We start from the raw sequence: 20,053 nt of genomic DNA on the forward strand, positions 1-20,053 counted from the left end.
CCAAGCCTCTAAGTCTGTACCTCCTCTAGAGGGTTATAAGACTCTTAATCGCCTACAAAGAGTGGCGCTGCTCGTGGCTTTCTCACTTGACCTAGAAGAGCGTGGATCCCCCAGAGCAATATACAATGAACTAAATAATGACAGTGGCTAAAAAGTACAGACCTTTGTTTTGCAGCTGCATAGTTGTCACCCGCCAAATCTTCTATAAACAGATGTTTTCTCTCAACTTAACGTATTTGACTATAGCGATTATTCTGTTCAGTCCAATGAAAGTGTGCTGTGGCTTCCCTCTAATGGCGTTGTGCCTGGAGTATGTGGAAAGGGATTGGTATGCACAATTTTGCTAAGCTATGCAAGTGTAAATAAATAAATCATATATTATGTGTTAAGGCAGCAGTGCTCTCATCATTTGGCTGCTTGTTGAGTCAGGAGATCTCAAGCTGGCCAAAAACCTGTAGATCGGGCCACCTGAGGCTTTTCCTCGCCAACAGAACGTCCGATCAGAGTGACTGCCAAATCTGACAAATATGGGTGGACCAGGTGGGAGCGAGCTGTATATATCATGGGGGGAATGATAGAAACAGCTAGTCAGGAGCTGCATAAATGCACAGATGTGACTCCTAAATTATTTCACTTTCCTTAAAGGAGATCTTATCCCTATTTAGTTTGCCAGGACACTGTATCCTAAACAGTTGCAATTTTTCACCCTAAGCAAACAAATGTTTGCTCTATTTTTTCATCCCTTTTCCCATCATGGTGCTGTTTATATCCTCTGGCATCTGTTTTTAAAATAATTTGTTTATAGAAAAGTACGCCCAAATATATATAACAGTAGACCATACCTACGCAATGGGTGTCAGCATGACCACTTGTAATCTCTTCACCTGGAGTGCATGTGTTAGGCTGACAATACCGTAGTACAGCTGGGAGACCGTTGTCACCCCATAACAGGAAGTGTCTGAATACAGACTTTTATGGCAGGTTCACCAGATATTATTCCAATAAAATACTGAAAAGCTTATAAGAAATGTTAGTGATTGAGTTTAGATTTATTTTAATGCTGAAAATTATTCAGGTGGATATCAGTGGACAGGGAGGTATTTATACATTCAGTATTGGCAGAGAAGATTTAGATCATATGCATGTGTATGCTGCTAAAGAGGACAGATTAAAAAAAATATATATATTTTTCCATTAAAAGCCGTATTTTTCTTCTACTGTTTTTTATACAGTTTTATGCTACTAGTTTTGCCATTATTACGACTAGGGATGAGCTCAGTGTTCGATTTGAACGCATGTTCTACTCGAACATCAGCCGTTCGTCTGTTCGACGAATTCAGAACTTTGTGGACCGTTCGCACCAAATTCGTGTGGCATGAACGGCCCACAATGCACTACACCATCGCAGTGCATTGCTGGCTCATGATTGGCCAAGCATGCACTGTGACCCTGCATGCTTGGCCAATCACAGTGCTGGCAGCGAGGAGAGCCATAATTGGCCACAGGCAGGATGCCTGTGGCCAATTATAGCTCAGGGGGTTTAGTACACGCCCCACACTATATAAGGCTGCCAGCGTGGCGGCCTTGTGTAGTGTGTTGGCGTGCAGGGAAAGAGCTAGATAGGCAGGGACAGTGTGTTATTTTCTCAGCCATCTGCAGGAGTTAGTGGGTGTTGTGTGCCTGCAGCACAGTATACACCTGTATCTACCCTTTATTGCTGTTGCTCCCTAATACAGCCATCTGCAGGAGTTAGTGGGTGTTGTGTGCCTCCAGCGCAGTATACACCTGTATCTACCCTTTATTGCTGGTATTCTCTAATACAGGCATCTGCAGGAGTTAGTGGGTGTTGTGTGCCTCCAGCACAGCACAGTATACACCTGTATCTACCCTTTATTACTGGTGTTCTCTAATATAGGCATCTGCAGGAGTTAAGTGGGTGTTGTGTGCCTCCAGCACAGTATACACCTGAAGATACCCCTTATTGCTGGTTTTGCCTGTTGCATATCTTGCATATTAGCCTTTAAAATTAGCACTTTTGATTTCGAACGTTCAAGTCCCATAGACTTTAATAGGGTTCGTACAAATTTTCAGTCCGTTCGAATGTTCTAGTGCGAAACGAACTGGGGGGTGTTCGGCTCATCCCTAATTACTACAGATAAATACAGTTTAAGCTGAACTCTAGAATAAGCAAACATTTTTAACATAAGAGGCATAAGCATTCTCACTGGAATTGTGGTTTGCTTTGTATTTCTTTTCCTGATCTGTGCAGTAATCCAGTGTGAAACTTTACCTCTGTGTAGGAGCTTCCTGTAATAAAGGCCAGTCACTGTTCTCTCTCCTTGTGCAGGGTGACTGGTCTTGCCTCCGCTCCCTTCTGTAGTGTTCTACAGGCAGCCTGTAGTGGGTGGAGCCTGCTGGGTCCCTCCCACAGCTTTGTACTATACTCAGGCTATGTAGTGCACAGGGCTGATGTAATTGCTACTTTTAAGATAGCTGGATTTGTTAAGGCATCAGCATTATGCTTGCCCTTAAAGGACAGGTTGTATCTCTAAGTGTAGAAGTCAAGTCCCCCCACCATCAGAATTCAAGAGTCCTCCACCCCCCCTTACATCACAGTGCACCCCCCTTACCTTGTGCTGCTCCTGGGAAGAAGCTCTGGGTGGAGCTGGGAAGCAGAAAGTGCAGGGTCTGGAGGAGGACCAGAGGAAGGCTGGAGTCAGCTGCTGGAGTCTGCTGAATGCTGAGACCAGGGGAGGCGGAGATGAGGAGGTGCTGCGGCTGCACAGGGAGGTACAGGATCTGTAAGAGGACTTCTGTCCTCTTACAGCTGCCAACTGCTGAGATGGAGGGGGGGCAAGATCAGCCTCTCTGCGACTGCTTGGAGAAGCACAGGATCTAATAGAGGAGTTCTGTCCTCCTGTTTCCAACTGCTGAGACAAAGAGGGTGCTGCAGCTGCAGGAGAGGTGCGAGTGCCACATGAAATGACCAGGCGGGTCGGATTTGGACCACAGGCCTTGTGTTTGATACGTGCTCTATTACATTAGATGTTATTATATTATATTGTATCGGCATCCTGCTCCATTCTCTGCATCTTACTGATTTGCTTTTGAGACAACCAATATTAAAATGATTACATTCCTCCTTTAATGTTATGTCAGTTTGAAAAAAAAACAAATATTACTGTGTCTACATTATATAGTGGGAATAATTGCATACATATGAACCTTCATTGTAGACTGTAAACTAACTGCCCGACCCCCCCTTTATTATTCCATCTGAGCCAACATAAACACCCCTAATTTGAGTTTTGGTTTATGAATAATTTATATTAGAATATTCATTCTCACTTTGCACTTGTCTTCCTTCTCAACCTGTTATTTTACCAATAATCTGCCTATAAAATATTTTATCATTGAAGTGTTTAATTCATACCTCTGCTACGGAGTAAAGCTGCTTAGCTCTTTTTGTTGTTGGGTTTGTAGATAAAAATGAATCGGTATATGTAATCAGTATGCAGAATGATACCTGATTACATTCATGAGAAATAAACCGTTCACGGTGTTTACTCAGAAGCTAGATAGAACATTTTCTGCTCTCATAAAATCAAGACTTTTTTTTAATAAAGAAAATGTGCAGGGTAACTCCTAACAACCAATACAAATAAATCTTTTACTGATCTGACAATCTAAAATCTGATTGGTTCATGCAAGTGACTGCATCATTCTTTTGCTTTATGCTATGGTAAGGATGCAGCTAACCACTTGGTGCCCGGGGCAATTTGTTCAATTTTTCACACCCGTTAAAATCAGCATTATTTGCTAGAAGATTACTTAGTACCCTCCCAAACATTATATATTTTCTGAAAGCAGAGGCTCCGGAGAATAAAATGGTGGCTGTTGTAATTTTTTGTCACACAATATTTGGACATATGTTTATCAAACACACATTTTCAGGAAAAAATACATTAAAATGAATGTTAGTGTACACAAACAAAATAAAATGTACAATATTTTGGTAAAATGTAAAAGATGATGTTGCGTCGAGTAAATAGATGGCAAACAGGTTAAGACTCAAAATTGCATTCACCTGTGAAATGGTGATATATTACAGGACTTTTCACAGGTTTTAAATGGCTTTTAAAGGTTATAATTCTAGAGTTAATTGTAAACAATGGCCCTAGAATTTATGCTCTCACTCTGATGTTTGCAGTAATACTTCACAATTTGTGGTCTAATCACTATTTACATAGACATGAGGAACTCACGCATTTGCCTTTGTGTAAATGAGCGGGGGTGCTTTTAATTTTTTTATTTTTTTTTGCAATTGTTTTTACTTTGATAAAAACTTTTTTTACACCTTTTATTTAAAGCGGCGCTCCAGCCCTCCCACCAAAAAATTAAAAAGTCTGCAGCTAGAAATATTGTAGCTGCTGACTTTTAATATTAGGACACTTATCCCATGATGTCGGCACCCCAGATAATTTTCCATCGGCACGGCGGTGGTGAAAGGAGCAGGAGGGCCGAACTTCCAGGGACATTGCCCCCTCCCTGTTACCCGCTCTCCCCGAAAGATGCCAAATGTGGGAGCAGGGGGGGGGGGGAAGCAAACAAGCATAGCTTTCCCTTTTCAGGGGAGCTCCGCTTGAATTTCTGTTACATTACATTAGAGCTGAACGATTCTGGCCAAAATGAGAATCAACATTTTTTTGCTTAGAATAAAAAGATCACGTTTCTCTCACAATTCTTGAGATGTAAAATCTTTCACATTATACAAAAAAAAAAAAAAAAAAATGGGCTAACTTTACTGGGTAGTGTTTTATTTTTATTTTATTTTTTAATTCATTAAAGTAATTTTTCCCCCCAAAAAATTGCATTTGAAAGACCGCTGTGCAAATACAGTGTGACATAAAATATTGAAACAGCCACCATTTTATTCTCTAGGGTGTCTACTAAAAATATATTTATAATGTTTGGGGGTTCTAAGCAATTTTCTAGCAAAAAATGATTTTATCTTGAAACCAACAAATGTCAGAAAAAGGATTAGTGTTTAAGTGGTTAAACGTTTTTTCACTTACACACAAAGTCTATTCCATTGACAAATTGTTACAATATTTATACTTAAGTTCAACTGATAAAAAATGTTTTGATTCTCGGCAGACTGCCCAGTTTTTCTCTTCCTTTGTTTTGATGGCCGTAGCTTTAGAGAGAATTCTTTGCATAAAAAGAATTGTGAAACACTTTAGTCAAGATCGCGATAAAGATTCTTGACCATTAATTGTGCAGCTCTACATTACATGTGTACAAACATGTAATGGCTTTGGGCAAGTGACAGGCACTTGAATACATCAGGGGTTTATTAGGCATCCAATGTCTCCCATCCCAGACCCCCAGTGTCTACCCTGCTGTCCAATGCAGCTAATCAAGCACAAATCATGCTTGTTTTTTGTTTTGTTTTTAACTGAGAGATTAGTTTTAAAGTAGAACTATATTCATTTATTTATTTTAATTAATTTTGGATAGAGTAAGGATGAGTTATAACCCTTGTCAGTTTTTTTTTTGCCATCCGAGTCCCATTGGGGAGGTTTACATTTCCTGTTCCGTACCCAAAACAGGAAGTGAGAAGAAATCCATGCAAATTAAAGGAATTTCTTGCCCCCTCCCCAAGTCACCAGTGTCCCCATTGGAAGATTTCCCCTCTATTACTTTTCTGGGGACAACCCAAAATGTAGAATTTTTTCTTTAAAGCCTCATACACACTATCAGTTTTTCTGCTGAGTTTTTCCTTCAGGTTTACCAAAACCATGTACTGCAAGGGCCTGCCTAATTGCATACACATTGAAACTCCTAAGGTTTGACCTCATATTATATGGTTTTGGTAAATCTGAAGGAAAAACTCAGCAGAAAAACTGATCGTGTGTACGGGGCTTTACTTTCACTTTCAATTATAATAGTAAACAGGAGAAATAAACCTAATAGGTGTTCTATTCCCTCTCCACTCCAAAACTAAAAAAAAAAGTTTTGCCTTTAGTTATACTTTAAGTCTCTGTTCACGTCTAGGCGTCCCGGATCGTGAGCCGAATCACAGTGTCTCTGTCCAGGATCCTGCATCATGGCAAATCGTGGGACCGCTGTGCAATCCTCATCACTTCCAATGGCACTTCAATTCTGCCCATGATCCCGCATCACGACAAATCGTGGAACGAACGTGCGATCCCCATCACTTCCAATGGCGTGATTTTGCCGCATTTGACACCCGACGAATCGCAGTAAAATCGTGCAAACAGAATTGTGGGATGCCTCTCGCACAAAAGAAGTACAATAATTTATCTTGGGTGACAGGCATCCTGTGATTCTGTTTGCACGATTTTAAAGCAGTTCGTCGGGCCACAGTCGCGGCAAAATCATGCCACAAATGGGGTGCCATTAGAAGTAAGCAGGATCACATGGGCAGCCTGCGATTTGCCGTGATTTGGGATCACGGGTAGAATCGCAGCTATTCTGCCTGCGATTCAGGACATATATGTGAACGGAGCCTAATAGTGATACACTAGAACACATTTTTTGTGCTCTTTCAGTAAGTCAAAGTCATTTTGAACAGTAAGGCCAGAATCTGGATTTAGCAGTAATGTTTCTAGATGTTCGAGCTGTTTTTCGTATTTGGTCTCTTCCGTGACATGATGTGCTAAGAAGTAGAATGCAGAAGTACTTATTAGCATGAAAACAAACCCGAATTTGTGCCTTGGCTGAAATCAGAGCTCAGACGTTACCCTGTGATTATGTACTGTGTTAGTAACTGATTTTGGTATTGGAAGCGAACTAAACATTCTGGCATAGTTTCTGCTTGTGCCCTTTTTTTATCTAAAGCAAATACTTGTATATACCCTGTTCTTCACTGCCAGCAAACAGATGTGCATCTAAGTACTGGCTGTCACATATGTGCTCACCACCACTTCTCCATTAAAGGTGAACTTCAACAACTTGAAAATCCTCCCTTGCAGTGAGACTGCCTCAGGTTGTCTTTTGAATTGCTTTGCTTCTAGATCCTGCTGGACGAGACACTATGGGGATAGTGCCTGAAAATGATCTTCTGGAACCTACTGGTATTCTTTTGGAACACATCGCATTCCTGTTCAAATCCCACATGATTCTTTGCAGTATCGGTATTCATACTAGCTAGTAAAGAAAAACAATATCGGTGCAACCCTACTTTACACTCCATGAGTAGGCTGGTTGTGCCTAGGGAGCTGCCTCATTTATATCAGTCACTGGGCACCTGTCAAATCCTCAGGCAAGCTTTCTTATCCATGAATGTCCTCCCCCCCCCCCCCGCTTTCCAGAATGGGAAATGGGATGCTAACCCTTGCAGATGTTTGTACTTGCATTTTGCATCTCCATTGCGTAGGTGCAGGAATTGGTATCCCAGGGCTACAAATAGGGGATTTGCTCCCTGCCCGTTTCTTGTTTTCTCATTTTCAAACATACTAGGTCTCAGCACAGATCAATAGATCTCCATTAGGCCTTCTGTACCAAAGTTTCTTTGCCCCATTTACTGTGGCAGAAAGGTTTCAAAAGTTCTACTCGAACCTGCTCACTGTTCCAAAACCCAAAGTTGGCTTCCAGCCTATTTTGGATTTCAAAACTTTCAATTTGTTCATTTGTGTTCAGAATGTCTGCATGAAATTCACTAGGCAATTCACTCATTGCCTTCCTTCACCAGGGAGACTTTTTGGCTTCTGTGAACATCAAGGATGCATACCTGCATATTCCTAATGCAGCAGTATTTCCTACATCCTGGTGTGGGACTTCTACATTACCAGTTCATGGCCATGCCCTTAGTCTTATTCTATGCTCCTCAGATGTTCACCAAATACTAACAAGAGTATTAGCCTAGCTGTGTTCTTGTGGCACCCCCATTGTGGCATACTTGGACAACTTGCTGTTGAGGGATTGGTCCCTGTGGGCTTTGTTGAACTATGTGGTTCTGACTATCCAGATGTTGCAGAGGTTCAGATGGATCCTGAGCCATCCGAAATTAGTGCTGGTACCAACTCATCATTTGGAGAATCTGGTTTAGTCCTAGACCCATCTCAGGGTACTTCTCTTCTTTACTAAGATTCATGCATACTCCGCCCCTTGAAGAACCAGAAGATCCAGGAGATTCCCACAAGGCTTGCTATGACTTGCAGATTTGTGTAAGCTATAAATGGAGCAGCTTTGAGCTTATGCAGGGCAACCGGTGGCTGAATGTTTTGTCAAGGAGTAAGGGAAAGGTGATTATGTGCTGCTGGGGATGAACCTGTTGCTTTGCTCTGCATGGACAAAGTGCGCGTTCTCTATAAAACTTTCAGAGATGAGTTAAGAAACAAGGGTATTGTTGTCCACCTTCATTGCCATCTTACTTTTCGCTTAGCACTCGGTTCAAACCTACAGGTCTACTTCACAGAAAGACCATTGTCTCCTCAGCTGTGTTCTGTCAGCAACTTATAAAAACATCCTGAACTTTTCCATACCTGATAGAATAAAACATGAGATATTTTAGCTTGCTCTCCTTTCATCTTCTCTCAGCTCATCTCACATAATAGAAATCGCTGGAGGGAAAAAAAATAGTTTTTGTACATCCTCACCAATTCCAGGCTCTTTCCTTTGTGTATGATATATGCTGTGGTTTACCAGACTAAGCCAAGATCATCCTTGAAAAGTCATAATTTACTTAAAATTCACAATTGTTTCCAGACTACCCAACCTAGAAATAGCTGGAGATCTCTGCTCTGCCGTTTTAGAAAACACACATTTTACTCTCCATCTGTATTTTATGACATGTTTAAGATGTTTTAACGAGAATGTGATCTCTTTATTATTGAGTTTATAATCAAAATTAAATTAAGACTTATTTTGGATAAACTTAGTCTGAAAAATACATTACATGGTCAGAATAGAATGAAAAGCATCTGTAAATGATATGGTATGTTTAAAGTTACTGTTTATTGGTAGTCTACATTTGGGAGCTTCAGAATGGCCCAAAGAGACCCTCTCACTGAAAATCTATTATCATCTTCTAATAGCATCAGTGAACTCACCTGATGTCAATCTTGCTCATGAAGAAGTGTAGTATAATTTTCCTAATATTTTCCTAATATCTAAATGGGAGTTGTGATGTCCTGGCAGAATGTGGAGACTGGGAGAACCGCTCTACTTTCTTTCAGAAATAAAGAAAGCCCAATACAGAAAGCCTCAAAAATAAGACTCCCCGCGGCAGGAAGGGGTGCGATAAGTGGTATCTCACTGCTATTATAATATAGCTTGGAGTATTTGAATACTCTTTTTAATCCTTGACTTTTCTTGAGGTTTTTTTTTTTGCAAAATCTTTGCTCTTCTAAGCTCCGTCCTGATGTAACTGATCATCATCATATTGGGTCAAACCATGTTAAACCCAGCCCTGGGAGGGGACAGGATATTGGGAAGGTTGGGTTGTAAAGACAGGCAAGAGAGTTCTGACACTGCTGTTGAGGCCCTTGGGGAATAGACAGTGGTATTAGGCCCCAACTTATTTCTTTTCTCAAGTATATAAGGCAGAAGTACAATAGTCATTTGGAGAGAAAACCTCCTTTTGGGTAAACATTTCCTGAGAGACACATGATGGCTGCCATCACTAACCCTCTTCTAAAGATGCTAGTTTTGTGGCTAGAGTCCAGGCTGGTCCTTCATCATGCTAGCCTGGGTTCTGCTGTACAGATAGGTGCTCATACAGGGCAGAAGTAAGGACTGCCCGCTACATCATTATGTGTGCGTCATTCAGGGCAGAAGTAAGGACTGCCCGCTACATCATTATGTGTGCGTCATTCAGGGCAGAAGTAAGGACTGCCTGCTACTGCCACTGAAGAAGTGGAAGGTCAGAAGAACTTTGCTAAAAAAAAAAAAAAAAAGAAAAATGGTGGGGGTAGACATTTGAATCACTAGTAGACATCCTCCACAGATAAGACAGATTTACCTGCAGATATGGGGAATCAAAAAGTGGTAAATTGGTGATTCGTCTGGCTTGATTATCAATATAAATCATTTTTGCTCTCTCTTCTTTCCCAATTAAGCAGCTTGGGTCCCTCTATAAAAATATAGTGTGTTTTGCAGAGGATGAGTAGCAATAAACACAAAGAAGTAATACAGGAAAATACATAGATTGGTTTATGTGTAAATACAGGAGCAGGCTGGCCTTGCAATACTGGTTCCCTGGTTCAAATTCCCACCGCAGAGTTTGTCCATTATCTCTGTGGTGGGTGCGTTTTTTTATCTCTGGTTTTCTTCAAAAACCCAGCAATGGAGAGTGATTGATGTGTGATCAAATTGGCCCCAAAATTTGTGTGTGTGTATGGTGAGATCATTAGATTGTACACGCCTTGGAAAAAAATAAATAAATAAACATGGATAAAGTTTGGAAAATAAATAAATAAATAAACATGGATAAAGATTGTACGCGCCTCTAGAGAGCAGAGACTGATGTCTATGGTCCCTTCTACTCTGTACAGTGCTACATAATATGTCAGCACCATGTAAATGAGCTAAAGTTTTTTTTTTTTTATTTGCCTGGAATCATTTAAAGGGGGGCCGTCACAAAGCAAACTACCTGTGTGAAAAGCTCTGATGGAATTTTTGTTTTTCTGGCTTCTGTGATGAATGGTGGCAGAGAAGGTAAGCCTTTTGGGCTTACCGCCACGTGATTTTCTTGAACCGAAGATAGTCTTCAGCCTGAAAGTCTTAGGATGGCAGCTTCCACCCAGTGCTTTAGTCGAGGTACTTTGGCTTGTGACCAGTTCCCCTTTAGCTCAGTTTTGCTGAATTCTCACAAGCACATAGACTGGTAATTGGCTGTTCCCTTGTTTTACAGAGACAGAATGCATGCCATGGAGAAACAAATAGCCAGTCTAACTGGCCTGGTTCAGACCGCACTTATGAAAGGGCCCAGCCCAAGCAGCAGTAAGGATGCACCTGGGTAAATATATGAAACCTCTTCATGTCGTGCACTACTAGCTAAAACCCAGGCCTGGTGTCACTAGGTCCACAGAAGTGTGTGTGATGGGATCCGTTGCCTGAATGTGCATAGTCACATACAAAGAAAAGAAAGCTGAGAGCCAATGGCTCCCTAGTAAAACATTCTGACCGAAAAATAAAGAATATTGTAAAAGGTTTGCAGTTGCATTGTAAATGCAGTACCTTATTTTTTCTCAAGTGCCATCATGCTGGGGGAATACAGCTAGAATAAGAGGATTGAGTGTCTGCTTTGCATAAAAACCCTTAAAACTGAAATTCATAGGAGAATTCTTAAAGGTCACCAATGGGCTGTGTTGTCAACATCAGAAGTTGTTCACTCTAATTGAGCTTCGGCAAAAAGCGAAAATGCCTATATGAAATACATATATGTACCTGGCAAAGGATTTTTAAATCTGTTCTGCCTGCCTTGTGATTTACACAACTCCTCCACAATTCACAGCCAGGCAAGTGACAACAATATGTCCAGGTTCAGTTTTACAGATTGCTGCATCACCCCTTCACCTGCTTGTTTGCACAATCAATATAACTGTACTGATGATTTGTTCTCTGGCGAGCATCACGAAAAGCTGGGAAGGAAATAGTAGAGCGATCTTCTTGGAGCATTGTGGGAGAGATGTGCAATTTTCAAGAAAGGTGTGCAGTTCTTAAGAAAATTAAAAAATACAAGTTTGGTAGGAGGTAAACCTGTTCACATTATAAGTATTTCAGCTTGCATTCAGCCTTTTCCCTGTCTATCCACAAGGAGGACCTTTCTTTTTTAAAAGGACTGAGTGATGATTCAGTTTGATGATGAATATTTTTTCCTTTTTTATATGCATCTTTAAAGCTGGCTTTAGTCTATGTGTTGTGGTTCCATGGGGTAAAATACGTTTTACCACATTACCACAATGCATGGCAGGGCATGGCGCTCTGCACAACTGACGGATCAGTACTGAAGCCTGCTATAAAGCACATGCGGTGAAATAAAACAAAATAATAAAAAGAAGGCGCAGGTCCAGTTTTTCTTCCTTTGCTGTGTTTTGGCAGCCCCTTCTAAGTGAATGGGCTTCATTAACACAACGCATGTTAATGTGCAAAATATCAAATGTTAATGTGAAAACACGCTTCGAAGTCCCCTTACTTTGCATTGTATGTCAGTGTGCATACAAATGTATGCCAACACATACAATGTGTTCAATTGGCTGGCCTTCATTTGATGCATATTTGTTGCGATGACATGAGATCTTCAGAAAATCAGACTGTGCACCCCGTATTTATTAATGTTCTATAATATTTTACTTTTAACATCAAAAGTGTCCATTTTAAACGTAAAAACATAAAATTTTATTTAAAGCCCTGATATGTTCCTCTAACTGATACTATGAATCCGGTTCTGTTTAAGGCGATTATTCTTTAAAAGGAAAGGTTTATTTGGCAGTTAACCAGCTTTTATTTACTGCATTTATTTGTTCATTCTTTTTCATATAATTCCTGCTTTGCTTAATAAAACTTGATTTCTTCCTTTCAGTGGCTCTGCATGCATAGATAAATACAATTTATGAAAATGTCCATTTGCTACAAAAGAACTAAAATGCATGTGTTCTTTTAACTTGTCTAACAAGCCCCTAGCATGCTAATGTACTGGCTTTAAATTTTATTGTGGGTATTTTGTGTTCACATTTATAGAGTTTATGTACAGCAGTAATAATGAGGTGATTACGAAGGTTCTCCAGAAAAGCTTCCATATGTTTATTCATAGAGGATGACTACTCAGAAATATACAGCCCCTCGGCTCAATAGTGTTTCACCAGAGACCCGAGGGCTGTGTGTTGTCACAGCCCTTATCAGAAATCAACTGTTCTGAAAGGGAATGGTTATTAGGTGAAGAGTAATTAGGACAGAACACTCCCTAAATGAGGTATTTTCAGATAACCACTCAGGCTTTCATAGCCTTTGCTGCAACTTGCCAACTTAATCATCTGTAAATTTTACGTCACTAAACCACCATACGGTGTAAAAGAGTTAGGCCCCTTTTACACGGACGGCTGCCGCAGTTTAGCATGTTTATTTTTTTTCTGTGAAATTCAAGACTCCAGGCACAGCAATCAGCTGCATTTGTACAGTGTGATTAACTGCGTTTCCGTGCGTTTCTGTGCAGTTGCGTTCAGCTGCAGTTATCTAATATAGTCATTCCCATAGCAACCCTTTTTTTTTGGTCCCTTGAATCCCTTCTCACGCTGCTATCCTCAGTTGACACAAAAGACTGCGATTACCTGCGGTTATGTGCATATAGCTGCGGTTATGTGCATATAGCTGCGCTACATCGCACCTGGATGCATTCAATTCTATTTTTTCTATTCGCACTGAACCGCATGTAATGAAATTGCAGCTAAACGCTGTGTGTGAATGGGGCCATAGGAAAGCATTGTATGCATTTAGCATTTAGTAGAAAACTAGAAAATCTGCAGCTAAAAGCACCATTCTATCCATCCGTGTGAAAGGGGCCTTAAAGGAGCTCTCCAATCAGTAGACATGACTAGATGGCTGTGACGATAAGATCTTTTCGATATAAGTGGCCAGGGCAACTTGGGCCCTGACACTCATTACAACCTCTTGGTTGGGGACTAGGCTGTTAAGGGCTACACTTAGAAGCAATAATACTCATGCTCACTGAATTTTTCCTGTGCGTTTCTTGGCCAATGCAAGCCATAGATTATACAAATTTCTTTCACTCAATTGCTCGGTTTCCCCATCAACACAGTTAGTGTTGATGAGGGAATCCCTCCTGCAGTTCTATTGTGCCAAGTGCCGACAGAACATAACGGTCACTGCTAGCAGCTATAGCCACCAGTAGTGATCACATGCAAAAAATCCAAGGTTAGTTGTACTAAAGTCAATCAATGGATCGACTCCAGTACAACCAGCCTGACCATAGATGGATTGAATTTTGTCTGGTGCCTGCTGAACTGGCCGAGATTCCATGCATCTATGGCCAGCTTTAGGAAAACAGGAACAAAGGTGTTTGTGTTAGCATTAGCGTGTATATAATGGTTAAAATATATCATTTTTGCTTTTTTTGCTGAAAATGTTCCTTTGGGCAGAGTTCAGTGTACTTCCAGTCCTGGAGAGGCAACAGGAAGTGAAAGGGAGTCTCTCCAACGTGAGGAAAAATACCATCTCAGACAGCTGTCGCCGAAAAGATGGTCTCCACTCTGGCAGGAACTGTGAAATGTTGGATGTTCCTTTACCTTATGTTGTGGTGACAATGGCCACCGGGACAAACAGAGATTGGACATTTTCCAAGTAGGGACACAGATCACGAGGCTTGACAGAAGGTCTAACCTTTCCCTACTGTTTCCAAAACTAAAAGAGTTATGGCTTTACATCCACTGCATTTAGATACATGCATTGCTGTAGTTCACCCGGAAAGTCACATGACATTGTCTCGGTAGTGCAGACACTTACCGCCCCATCATTGTCAGAGAGCCACCTGCCTGTTAATATGCAGCTTTATTCACTTACCTTCTCCAGGACATCTGTTGTCTTGATATTACTACATTAAGTACTTTAGCTCGCTACACATGCTGGCATTTCCGAATGTCAGGATAATTCCTGATTGCGGAGTGGATCTGCTATTAGGATTATCCACGGTCTCCCCTTTTCCCCAAACATTTTGTAGGCTGCATCAGTATCCACACAAATAGAGTCAACTAAGTGTCCTGGAATGAGGGTCCTCACTCAATAGTACAAAGATGAGCGACTGCTCAGCAATAGGGAAGGTGCCAAGTTTGACACCTCTCCAATTGGTGGATCATCACAGCGTTCGGTTTATCAACAGCTGGTGTGCCAAGTGTTGTCTGAGCCCTGGTGTAACAAGAACAGACAGGTGCCATTGTTCCTCTGTTCCCAACTAATTGTTATATGGTTGTGCTGCTTACTGGCCTTCCAAAATAAACAATTCACTACTCGCCCATGAAGACATTAAGTAAGATTAGTTAAGATGTTGTATTTAGCTTGTTTCTTTTATGAATCTGGCATAAGAAGCTGGTGGATGCAGCACAGACTTTTTATTTGTGCCAATATTCATCCTACAAAATTACATTTATGCCATGATCATGTGCCCAAAGAACACAGGGCATATAAAAAATGTCTTTCCTTTTAAAAGTGATTCAATTATTTTTTACATACAGTACAGCTAGAACAAGTACCTGATTCAGTCTACACATCAGCCCCCTCTGCCATCCCCTGCACAACAGCACTCACACTGGCAGTGGGTGGGACAGCACTAGCATCCAGTCAGGCTTTGTTGCATGCACATGTGCAGATAGATTAAAGCTGGCCATACGTTATTACATTTTCTTTCAATTTCTTTCAATTAGTATGTAATCAGGCATGCCCATGCTACATAGTTGGAGGTAAATCTAAAGAAAATTGATCAAGATAAATTGTATAATGTATGGCCAGCCTAAGGAAGCAGAGTATCACTTACCAGTGTGCTTTAGCTCCTTCATTGTCCAACCAGTGAGCTATGAACAGGGAGGTGACACCACTGTGTTCCATAATGGAGAAAGTGGTGTCACCATCCTGGCTCTATTGTCTGGTAGAGATGTCACAAGAATTTCATCACACGTAAAAGGATGTTTAAGATCTCTGTGACACCATCCCTTTTCTACCAAGCCTCTTGTGACCCCTTGGTGCCAGGAGGAAACTGTAGTGTACGCTGATGTCATTTCCATAAACGTCCTGTCCCATGAGTCTTTGGGACGGCTATGGGTGGTTCTGTGGATGGTAAAATGGTATCATGTTAATTGTGATCACTGCCCACAGCTGCCTAAAGCCGAAAACTGAACATTCTGTTTGCAGCATGAAAATCACATGTCACAGCTGGAACACTAATGATGCAAAAACCGAACGACCTGAAAGTCAACAAGAATTTTCATTCCATTTTTGACTCATCTATGGTCTGCTTTGATGTCCCCTCTGTAGTTTCAAGGACTTGGGGGGGAGTCAAACAACTTGGCTCAAAACGGCAAGTTTTTGTGCAGCCGGATGCAAGGGAATCGGAAGAGGCTGGAAGTGACATTTTAATACATACAAGATGCCAAAATTAGAAAAGAATGAATACCTGGAAAGACTTCAAAATGTATTTGCAAAAACAATCATATTTTTATTTTACAAAATTCGAGTTGTGCTTTAACTGCTTATGATGGCTAAAATGTTGTTAAAGCTGAACTCTGGGCTGATCATTTGCATTGGTACACAGTAACCAATCCAAAATGTCACTGTCTAGTTATCGTTTTCTAGCATAGATTTGAATCTGGTTGGTTACTATGAAGGCAGAGGTAACACAGACTGTCTGACACCATACTTCCAACAGACATTTTAGTAAGGGCAGATTATATGGAAATGTTTGACGTCCATGAGCAGACAACACTGAGCACTCCAGCCTGTAGATACATTATTTACATAACTAGGTTGAGAAGGAATCATAAATCCAATCTTAAAAAGGTATATTAAGTTGATGATTAACCATGCTTTCCGTGACATCTTATATTATTGATCGTGTTGTCATCCATTTGACTATTCGTTTATATGTCTACTTCCTCAAATAATAATTTACTTTTCTTTCTTCGCATTACAGTGAGAAAGTAATTAAATCTGCGAGCAGCACTCCTCCCATCACAGACAGTCCAGGTACGGTATAGAGCTCGGTGGTGATTTATTTCCTTCGGACAGATGGGTTCTTATTTAGGTATATGGACAGAATAAACAGAGCAGGCTGCTAAGTCTATCCTCTGACTTTAGAGTACCGCTCTCTCCGCCGTCACTCAGCAACAGAAGGATCCAGCCAGCTGCGCACCTTGCAGATGCTGTTTTATCCAGAACAGACTCATGTTCAAGCCCTGAAGAAAGGGGGGCCTTTTACCCTGAAACGCGTTGGCTGTATTTGTTGTTTTTAACAAATATTTTAAATAATTTGTAAACAAAATGGAAATTTGTGCTAGGGGCTCCTAATCACATACCGGGAAGGTGTCCATCTATTGACTGTTGTGACCAAAGAGACAACAGCCTAGGCCCAAACAGTGGCGATGCACTTGGGTGACACCACTCAGAGGGGTGGTACCATAAAGTAGGAAATAATATCGAACTGCAGTGGTGTAACCCCCATCCGTGATAGGGGGTGAACCCTGGAGGCTAGACATGAGAGAGTCCGATGGGGGGGGGTGTTGTGGGTGACACCATATTTTACCGCACCAGGAGCTACTGACCCTAGTGATGCCACTGGGCCCAAAACCTGGATACCTACCTTGACCACAAACTAAACTCTGGTTCTGGTTCACAAACTAAACTCTGGTTCATCAAAAAAAACATTTAAGTCCAATTTGATTGAGTTAGTGTCTACTAACATTGTTCCAGTGCTATCACACACCTATCAGATTCTGCAACAGAAGACATAGAGAAACATTTAATGGAACTAGAAGGCTGGCGTAAGGAGCTGTTTCCTCCAAGTGTTTTCACTTGTATAGAAAAAGAGAAAGCACTCACATAGCCTCACTTATTGTTGGAGCGTTGGAACTTGGCGTGTTGTGTCACCCTCTTGCTTTTAATATATTTTTGGAAATCCAGCAACAAAATCTCTGTTATATAATTACTAGCTCAGTTCCAGGCCACCTTAAAGTGGAGGTCCACACAAATACTGACTTAATGCTATCCCCTTCCGTGAATTGCATAGATGCGCAAATGACAAAAAAAAAGGGATGAGGGAGCGGAAGGGGGGCCCAGTCTGTGTCAATAGACACAGACTGGGCGGCTCGGCAGCAAGCACACATGGTAAAGTGGCTTTTTCTGGGGGCACTCGCTGGAGAGGTGGGGCCTGAAGTGCCGGTGGGGGAACCCAGTAAAAGAGAATCGGAGTTGCTCTGTACAAAGCCATTGCACAGGGCAGGAGGAAAATATAACATCTTTGTTATTTTAGTTTTAAAAAAAATGAAGGTTTAGGCTCCATGCACACTGAAGCTCATAAACGGCCGTTTTTGGGAGTTGGGGCATTTTTTATCAACTCCCCTCTGTTATCCTATGTGTACATGCACACATGGACGTTTTTGGAAGTTTATCAGCAGTGGAAATTATGGGCTGTTTTCTGAACGCCACAAAATTGCATTCGGGAGTCGCTTTTCTGACCACAAAAAAATGACGAACGCTCATAAACGTTGATAAACACTCAAAAACGTGTCTCACCAGCGTTTTTTAACCAATTGAAAAAAAAATGCTAATAAACGCTATTGCAAAAAACATTTAAAAGCCCTGAAAGACTCACTGCAAAGCTATTGGCGTTTTTATTTAATAAAAGAAGAAAGCAAAAAAACACATACTGGGCCCATGAACTCCTGTTGAAGAGTGAGAAGGGTCTGTCTGCAACACAGATTGGGGTATCAATCATGAATTTTTCTTTTATTAAATAACAACGTTGTTATTTGGTGATAGGTGGAGGTTTGATACATTGTACAGTGGGGATCGAAAGTTTGGGCACCCCAGGTAAAAATGTGTATTAATGTGCATAACGAAGCCAAGGAAAGACAGAAAAATCTCCAAATGGCATCAAATTACAGATTAGACATTCTTATAATATGTCAAAAAAAGTTAGATTTTATTTCCATCATTTACACTTTCAAAATTACAGAAAACAAAAAAATGCCATCTGCAAAAGTTTGGGCACCCTGCAGAATTTATAGCATGCACTGCCCCCATTGCAAAGCTGAGACCTGCCAGTGTCATGGATTGTTCTCAATCATCGTCTGGGAAGACCAGGTGATGTCAATCTCAAAGGTTTTAAATGGCCAGACTCATCTGACCTTGCCCCAACAATCAGCACCATGGGTTCTTCTAAGCAGTTGTCTAGAAAACTGAAACTGAAAATAGTTGACGCTCACAAAGCTGGAGAAGGCTATAAGAAGATAGCAAAGCATTTTCAGATGTCAATATCCTCTGTTCGGAATGTAATTAAGAAATGGCAGTCATCAGGAACAGTGCAAGTTAAAGCAAGATCTGGAAGACCAAGAAAAATATCAGACAGAACAGCTCGCAGGATTGTGAGAAAAGCAATTCAAAACCCACGTTTGACTGCACTATCCCTCCAGAAAGATCTGACAGACACTGGAGCTGTGGTACACTATTCCACTATACAGAGATACTTGTACAAATATGATCTTCATGGAAGAGTCATCAGAAGAAAACCTCTTCTACGTCCTCACCACAAAAATCAGCGTTTGAACTTTGCAAATGAACACATAGACAAGCTTGAGGCATTTTGGAAACAGGTTCTGTGGACCGATGAGGTTAAAATAGAACTTTTTGGCCGGAATGAGCAAAGGTATGTTTGGAGAAGAAAGGGCACAGAATTGAATGAAAAGAACCTCTGTCCAACTGTTAAGCATGGGGGTGGATCAATCTTGCTTTGGGGTTGTATTGCAGCCAGTGGCACAGGGAACATTTCATGAGTAGAAGTAAAAATTGATTAAATAAAATTTCAGCAAATTTCGGATGGTAACTTGATGCCATCTGTGAAAAGCTGAAGTTAAAGAGAGGATGGCTTCTACAAATGGATAATGATCCTAAACACACCTCAAAATCCACGGGGGATTACATCAAGAGGCGTAAACTGAAGGTTTTGCCATGGCCTTCACAATCTCCTGACCTCAACATTATTGAAAATCTATGGATAGACCTTAAAAGAGCAGTGCGTGACAGACAGCCCAGAAATCTCAAAGAACCGGAACACTTTTGTAAGGAAGAATGGGCAAAGATACCTCAAACAAGAATTGAAAGACTCTTGGCTGGCTACAAAAAGCATTTACAAGCTGTGATACTTGCCAAAGGGGGCAGTACAAGATACTAACTCTGCAGGGTGTCCAAACTTTTGCAGACGCCATTTTTTTGTTTTCTGTAATTTTGAAAGTGTAAATGATGGAAATAAAATCTTTTTTCAACATATTATAAGAATGTCTAATCTGTAATTTGATGCCATTTGGAG

At 41.0% G+C, this 20,053-nt stretch overlaps 1 protein-coding gene across 14 annotated transcripts in view; it reads left to right on the forward strand.

Annotated features, from left to right (window-relative positions):
* Positions 1–20,053, forward strand: part of KIAA1217 (KIAA1217 ortholog) — a 954,123-nt gene that overhangs the window by 879,862 nt on the left and 54,208 nt on the right. For 13 of the 14 annotated variants that reach the window (XM_077490971.1, XM_077490980.1, XM_077490973.1 and 10 more), the window contains 2 exons: positions 10,880–10,984; positions 16,664–16,716. In XM_077490971.1, coding sequence (XP_077347097.1) covers positions 10,880–10,984; positions 16,664–16,716 — 158 coding nt within the window. The remainder of the gene's footprint in view (positions 1–10,879; positions 10,985–16,663; positions 16,717–20,053) is intronic. The other variant, XM_077490969.1, reaches the window with a different exon arrangement.

This window comes from Lithobates pipiens, unplaced genomic scaffold (genome assembly GCF_037356315.1).
Source record: "Lithobates pipiens isolate NorthernLeopardFrog02 unplaced genomic scaffold, aLitPip1_a1.2 Scaffold_19, whole genome shotgun sequence".
Lineage (NCBI taxonomy): Eukaryota > Metazoa > Chordata > Amphibia > Anura > Ranidae > Lithobates > Lithobates pipiens.